The sequence below is a fragment of the Nylanderia fulva genome, unplaced genomic scaffold (genome assembly GCF_048542155.1).
Source record: "Nylanderia fulva isolate GAGA-0341 unplaced genomic scaffold, ASM4854215v1 Scaffold1256, whole genome shotgun sequence".
In the NCBI taxonomy this organism is placed as follows: domain Eukaryota; kingdom Metazoa; phylum Arthropoda; class Insecta; order Hymenoptera; family Formicidae; genus Nylanderia; species Nylanderia fulva.
The window spans coordinates 12,392-20,000 of record NW_028189471.1 but is presented as its reverse complement, the minus strand read 5'-3'; the positions used below and the strand labels follow the sequence as shown (position 1 = coordinate 20,000).

The following is a 7,609-nucleotide window of genomic DNA, read 5'->3' as shown; positions in this document are numbered from 1 at the left end:
TACCGGTGGGCTTAGCCTCGCGAGGGGCGGCCCAACTAATATCCCGTCGCGGTGCTCTTTACTGAGTGTCGAGTCGGGCCGGTACGTTTACTTTGAACAAATTAGAGTGCTTAAAGCAGGCTACCTTCGCCTGAATACTGCGTGCATGGAATAATGGAATAGGACCTCGGTTCTATTTTGTTGGTTTTCGGAACCCCGAGGTAATGATTAATAGGGACAGATGGGGGCATTCGTATTGCGACGTTAGAGGTGAAATTCTTGGATCGTCGCAAGACGGACAGAAGCGAAAGCATTTGCCAAAAATGTTTTCATTAATCAAGAACGAAAGTTAGAGGTTCGAAGGCGATCAGATACCGCCCTAGTTCTAACCATAAACGATGCCAGCTGGCGATCCGCCGAAGTTCCTCCGATGACTCGGCGGGCAGCTTCCGGGAAACCAAAGCTTTTGGGTTCCGGGGGAAATATGGTTGCAAAGCTGAAACTTAAAGGAATTGACGGAAGGGCACCACCAGGAGTGGAGCCTGCGGCTTAATTTGACTCAACACGGGAAACCTCACCAGGCCCAGACACCGGAAGGATTGACAGATTGATAGCTCTTTCTTGATTCGGTGGGTGGTGGTGCATGGCCGTTCTTAGTTGGTGGAGCGATTTGTCTGGTTAATTCCGATAACGAACGAGACTCTAGCCTGCTAAATAGGCGTACCCTATGGTATCGCGGAACTTTTGAAAGAAAATCTGCCCGATTTTTTAGAAGAAGTGCCACTATTTGAAAGAAATAAAATGTTCTTTCAACAAGACGGTGCTTGACCACACAACGCCAGGATTGTAACAAACTACTTGAACGAGCAGTGTTCGAGATTCGAACGGTAATAACCCGCGGACTAGAAAGCGTTAAAATATTCATGCATCTCGATCATGCCTCATGCAGCATGCATATAATTTATTAATTAATATCGTGATCTAACATGCGTATTTTAAATTATATTTAAATTAGCGCTCGGCCGCGAGAGTATACGGATACTCCGCGCCTTCGAAAACAAGCGCTTAAAACAGTCTAAATTGTAAACACCGCTGTCGCGCGAGAGGAGAGAAAAACAAGTAAATAATTACAGTAAACGTTCCTTCACCCTTAATATCACAATAGAACGACAGCAAATGTACTCGAATATTCTAGAATTACAAGGCGTATATAAGCCTCCTCTCTCGCGACCGCGGCGCTTTTTCCGATTGCTCATCGCGAATAAAGTGTGTTCATACGATAAAGATTGCTTGATTCTGAATAACTATAATTAAATTTCGATATTATGTGAATTGTAAGAATTTATATTTCAATAATTATACTGAAGAAGACCGCGTGCGGTCGAAACGTTTATAGAATGATTGTAATTTGCGTTAGTTTTAATATAATGACTGTAGTTTTATAATTTATACATGTAATAAATGGTAGTTGACTGAACATCTCGGATATTCAGCTCGATAAGTTGGCCTTATATTTATCACTTTGTTTTCAATATACGAGCGACAATTGTATTAATTTATTTTTAATATACGCTGGCCTTACAATGCGTCAATTTAACACAAAACGGACTGATTACTATTTTAATTTTAATTTTATTCATAGAGTTTTTGGAAGAATAACCGCAGATTATTTTAAACAATGGATTAATGCGAATTACTTGTTAATAAGAGCGAGAGCAAAATTGGAATTTTTAAGAAATTGTAAAAATGGCGATATTTTTCCTACACATTTGGAAGGTTTTTGCCGCATTAAATTTAACGTTTTTCATCACAGATCGATCAGAAGACTAGATAGTATGTTGTACAAATTCAAAACAAATGCGATGAGCATTGAAATCTTTGATTTGCATAGACAGGTAGAGTCATTACAAAATAGGATTTTTCATCTCACCAGCGGGTTATTTAATCGTTTACCTGTACTCGCGTGGAATAGAATTTTCGAACATCATAAAATTGATTTTAAAAATTGAAAAAAAAGATTGGTTAATGAAAAAGAAAAGAAATTAAATTGGATTAAGAAAAAAAAAAAATATAAGTATATCAACAGCATCAAACCTATAGATATACATTGTTCTTTACATTTTGAAACTTCACAACCGACGAAAATATCACAAAATTCTCTCAGGGCAATCACTAATGATGCCAAGGAGATCAATATACACATAGAAGCCAATAAATTTCTCAATGATACAATTAACCCTTTGGAAAATACTAATAAAAAATGGTTTGTTAATCTTTCCAACACAGACATTCCGCCTAACGTTTCTAATCTGTTGCAAATGGGTGATAAATTCTGTCTTCCGAATATTAGTAAAAAAACAGCGATACATGAATTCATCAAGGACATAGAGAGTAATAGCAAACGAAATAATATTAATAATCTCACAACAATCAGAAATATCGCGGTTCCAAAATTTGCACAACTTCTGAACACGAAGGATAAAAATGACGTAAGTCAACAAAAATTACTTGGTGCACACAGAGATTTAATAAAATTTTGTAAAGACAATCCGAATGTTCTATTCACACGCGCGGACAAGGGTAATGCTACGGTGGCAATGGAAAGATCTCATTATATTAACAAAATGGAAAACGTTTTAAAAGATGTCAACACTTACACTATTGTTAAAAAAAATCCGTGCAAAAAAATAGAGAACGATTTGAATGATTTGTTGAAGAGATGGCTTAAGGAAGATTATATTTCAAAAAACGAATATTATAAATTACGTTGTAGTGATTCTCTCCTTCCAAAAGCGTATGGATTACCTAAAATCCATAAGGAAAACTATCCAGTTAGAATCATAGTTTCATCGGTTGATACAGCTCTATACTCGCTGGCTTCGTTTTTACAAAACACCTTACGAACTAGTCTACCCAAAGCGAAAAGTCATATTAATAATAGTTTTGATTTGTACAGCATATTGTCTGGTAAAAAGATTGATGAGAATGATAGGATGTTTTCCTTGGATGTGGTGTCTTTGTTTACGAACGTTCCTCTGGATCTTGCGATTGACGGTATTAACGATAGATGGGATCACATTGGAATAAATACTAAAATACCGAAAAACGAATTTTTGGGGGGTATAAAATTCATATTGACTTCTACATATTTTACATTTGATGACATAATTTATAAACAGACGTTTGGGACCCCTATGGGGTCACCGTTATCACCAATTATTGCAGACCTGGTTATGCAAGATCTTGAGGATACAGTTCTCAAAGCGTTGAATTTGGAATGTTTGTTTTATTTTCGTTATGTGGATGACATAATAGTGGCCACCTCTATGACTAATATGACTCAGATTGTGAATAATTTTAACAACTATCATGAAAGACTTAAATTCACGGTCGAACAAGAGGTTAACCATAGCTTGAATTTCTTAGATTTATCACTTAAAATTATTAATAACAAAATATATATAGACTGGTATCAAAAAGAAACCTTCTCAGGAAGGACGTTATCATTTTATTCAAACCACCCACTATGCCACAAAATAGGAATAATATATAACCTTGTAGACAGATGTCTATTGCTATCACATCCACTATTTTTTAATAAAAATTTGGAGTTAATTATTAATATACTCAGAAGCAATGGTTACCCTCTTGATCTGATTTTTAAAAAAATTAATCATCGGATAGAACACATCATATCTAAGGGGAGCATTATAGAGAGACAGGCCAACATAGAAAGAACAAAAAGTATAAGAAATGACTCGGTCAATAAAAAATTCTTTGTCATTCCGTATATAGATGGGATCTCAGAAATGATTGTTTCCTCGGTAAAAAATAAAAATTGTATGGTAGGGTATAGATGTCTCAACAAACTGGATAATATTATTAAAGCGCAGAAAGATAAAACTAAACATCCATGCAATTCGAATGTGGTTTATAAGATCAGTTGCAATAATTGTAATGCATCTTATGTAGGCCAAACAAAGAGGCAATTGCAGACGCGAATAAAAGAACATAAAAATAATATTAGGTTGGACTCAACGAAACATTCAGTAATTTCTGAACACATAATAAATGAACATCATACTTTTAATTGGGACAATGTTAAGATCATGGACAACGAAAATAATTATTATAAAAGACTCATTTCTGAGATGCTACATATCAAGGAACAAAAAAATGGACTAAATTTAAACAAAGATACTGAGTTACTTAGCGAGTCGTATTTTGATATTTTGGATATATTAGCGAACAAGAAATAATAATAGGACAAATAGGACATTAACGAGTAAAACATAGATATTAGATCATATATAAACACGCACGCTCTCCGATCAAGTAGAGTTTAAAATGAGCTGTCTTTCTGTATTGTTGGTTTGTTATGTGTCATCCTTAATAACTGTTAATAAGTAGCAAAATTATCAAGAAGAACGATGATAGGTAAGCATACTACCAATTGTAGGGGATACATATTATAATTTGGACATGCGTTGATCGGTAATTTTTTATAAATCGCAGCGCCTACGGAACGGGTTAATTTCTCGCATATTAACGATGAAACTATCCGAGATCTGAACAAAATCAGGGATCATATCGAGGCGAACATTGTTGGACAGGACGGATTGAAACACGCGTTAATTACTCAAAAACTCTTGATTCTGAATAACTATAATTAAATTTCGATATTATGTGAATTGCAAGAATTTATATTTCAATAATTATACTGAAGAAGACCGCGTGCGGTCGAAACGTTTATAGAATGATTGTAATTTGCGTTAGTTTTAATATAATGACTGTAGTTTTATAATTTATACATGTAATAAATGGTAGTTGACTGAACATCTCGAATATTCAGCTCGATAAGTTGGCCTTATATTTATCACTTTGTTTTCAATATACGAGCGACAATTGTATTAATTTATTGCTTGTCTTTGTCTAATTCATTACCGTTGCTTGCGGACACTTAGTAATTTACGACTCGGCTAATTCTCTCGGTAAATTCGGTGCGGTATATTAATTGTAATTTTTGTTAATAGTTTATATAAATATATTTTTTTTGTGAACGTTACGCGTGTGTCGAGTGTTGTGTCTATTTCTCGGTCTCGCTTCCGACCACGTCCTATCCATCTTTCCGTCGCGCACATTTTTTGGTCCTTCGAGCCGGATTCCTCCGGAACCTCCTGTGAATCCGGTGCCACGGAAGCGATTGTGATTGAGTGTCGGTGACCAGTGCTTCTGGAACAGAGAAACATTGTTAGAAATGACAGACACGAAGGCGATCATTGCCACCGCCACGGTGCTGTACGGCAAGATCTCGCGCGCGTTCGAGAACCTGCGGAAGCTCGGCGAGGCCAATATGACCCTCGGCGCGGTGGAGGCCCGGCTTCAAAATCTCGAGAAGCTATGGGATAAATTCGACGCTCTTAATGATACGTTAGCCGATCTGGTTGACGAAATAAAGCATGAGGTCTACGCTAAACAGGACATCCCGTCCTTAGGCGAGGAAGCTTACCTGCTGAACAAGGGTCTCATGCTCGATCTGAAGAGCGCTCTCCAGCTGCAGCTACAGGCAGCCAGCTCTACCGCGGCCGCGACAACTAGTCCCGCTCCTCGGACAGCGCTTCCAAAAATCCAACCGCCTACCTTCGCCGGGAAATACGAGGATTGGCCTTCATTCCGGGATCTGTTCCAATCCCTCATCGGCCGGAATCAGGCAGCAAAACCTGTGGAGAAGTTACACTACTTAAAACTTTGTGTGAAGGGTGACGCCGATCTGCTGATTCGTAACCTCAGCACCACAGAAGACAACTATGAAATCGCCTGGAAAACTCTAAGCGATTATTACGAGAACAAAAGATTGCTGACTTGTAATTATCTGAATAATTTCTTAGCGTTGACCAAGATGAAAAGCGAATCCGCCGCTGAATTGAGGAGGCTTTTCCATGGAGTAAAAACAACTGTCAGCTCCCTGAAGAGCATAGACCGACCGATAGACCGCACGGAGGATCTCTTCGTCCACCTCGTCGTAGAGCTCCTCGACAGCCGCTCTAGGCGAGAATGGGAGAGTGATATAAGTCACACCACGAGTCCGCCAAGCTACGCCTCGCTTGAGGCCTTCATAGAACGTCGGCTCCATACGTTGGAGGCGCTGTTTCCGGCCAGGAACGATAGCAGCAGCTCCAGCACTACGAAATCAACGAGGAGCCACCACGTCAAAGGCCAAAATCCAAAAGAGAAGTCCAGAAACCGGTGCTCCATCTGCCAGGGGGACCACTTTGTTATGTTCTGCGGCGACTATAAGGATAAGACGGCGATGGCGCGTAAGCAGCTCGTCCGTGAGCATAAGCTCTGCTCAAACTGCCTTGGCCGGCATCAATCTTCCGAGTGCTCTTCGAAGAAGACGTGTACAGCGTGTGGCAGTCGACATCACTCCTCGCTTCACGATGCATTCCGGGAAGCCGAGGCCGCCACGACGTCTCACGTGGCTCAAGGCGCAGACTCTTCCTCCGCAACGGTGCTGCTCGCTACGGCTAGGGTCCGCGTCCTCGACTGCCACGGAAGCTGGCAGTCCGCTCGCGCTCTGATCGACCAGGGCTCCGAATCCTCCATCATTTCGGAGCGATTAGCGCAGCGCTTACGACTCCCTAGAAAAGCAGCCGCCGTTAGTGTCTATGGAGTCGGAGAGAAAAGGACCGGAGTGACAAAGGGGAAGGTGAGACTTACCCTGCAGTCGCGCAGAGGGGAATCGCCCACCTTCGTCAACGCTTTGGTGCTGCCGAAGTTGACGCTGTTTTCCGGAGGATGCCGCAGCAGTAGACAAACCTGGACCCATCTGGAGGACCTGGAGCTCGCCGATCCGGAATTCTGCTCCTCGGACCCCGTCGACATCCTACTGGAAGCCGACGTATATGGGACCATCATCCGTCAGGGTCTACGAAAAGGAGGTTCTAAGGATCCAGTAGCTCAACAAACCTCGTTGGGCTGGATTCTCTCAGGTACAGTTAGCTCGACGGCGCCCAGCCAACACATCTCCGCTCATCACTGCCAAATCGAGGAGGACATCACCTGCTTGGTGCGGCGGTTCTGGGAGCAGGAGGAAGGCCATCTCCGACCCTCACCAAGGCGGAACTAGAGTGCGAGGAGCACTACCGCCGTCATCACTCGCGCTCTCCTGACGGCAGGTACATAGTGCGGCTGCCAACGATCGAGCCTCTCCCGGATCTGTCTGGGACTCGTCGCGTCGCCAGTCGTGCTCTGCAACAGACGGAGAAAAGGTTAGAGAAAGATGCCGACTTTAAGGACATGTACGTAGAGTTCATGCAAAAGTACAAGGAACTGCGACATATGATGCTTGCACCAGCGCCAGCTGAGCCACAACGAGGTACCTGTTACCTGCCGCATCACGGGGTCCTGCGTCCGGACAGCACTTTGTCACGTCCGGCTTCATTACTATGTCCGGGTATGTAAATTTTTTTCCATCTATAAGAAATAAATCCTAAAACTATCAAACATTATTTGAAAAACGCGCCAAAGCCGGCCATGACGCTTAACTCCGCCTAGAAACTAAGCGTGGCGCTTCGTAGCGCCTAAGGGTCTCCCACCACGGTGAGAGCCCCTACTCCGGAGAGTTCCC

General features: G+C 41.5%; 1 protein-coding gene and 1 pseudogene across 1 annotated transcript; both read left to right on the top strand.

Moving 5' to 3' along the window:
- LOC146724573 (small subunit ribosomal RNA) overlaps nucleotides 1-455 on the top strand; it is a 1,181-nt pseudogene extending 726 nt beyond the window's left edge.
- A 4,781-nt stretch (nucleotides 456-5,236) lies between these two features.
- On the top strand, nucleotides 5,237-7,108 carry LOC146724572 (uncharacterized). Its single transcript, XM_085479624.1, has one exon. The coding sequence runs from the start codon at nucleotides 5,237-5,239 to the stop codon at nucleotides 7,106-7,108; it is 1,872 nt and encodes a 623-aa protein (XP_085335750.1).
- Nucleotides 7,109-7,609: the final 501 nt, after the last annotated feature.

Bases quoted from the DNA above. Each gene is read 5' to 3' on its own strand.
- LOC146724572 (XM_085479624.1), top strand. From the start codon at position 5,237: ATGACAGACACGAAGGCGATCATTGCCACCGCCACGGTGCTGTACGGC.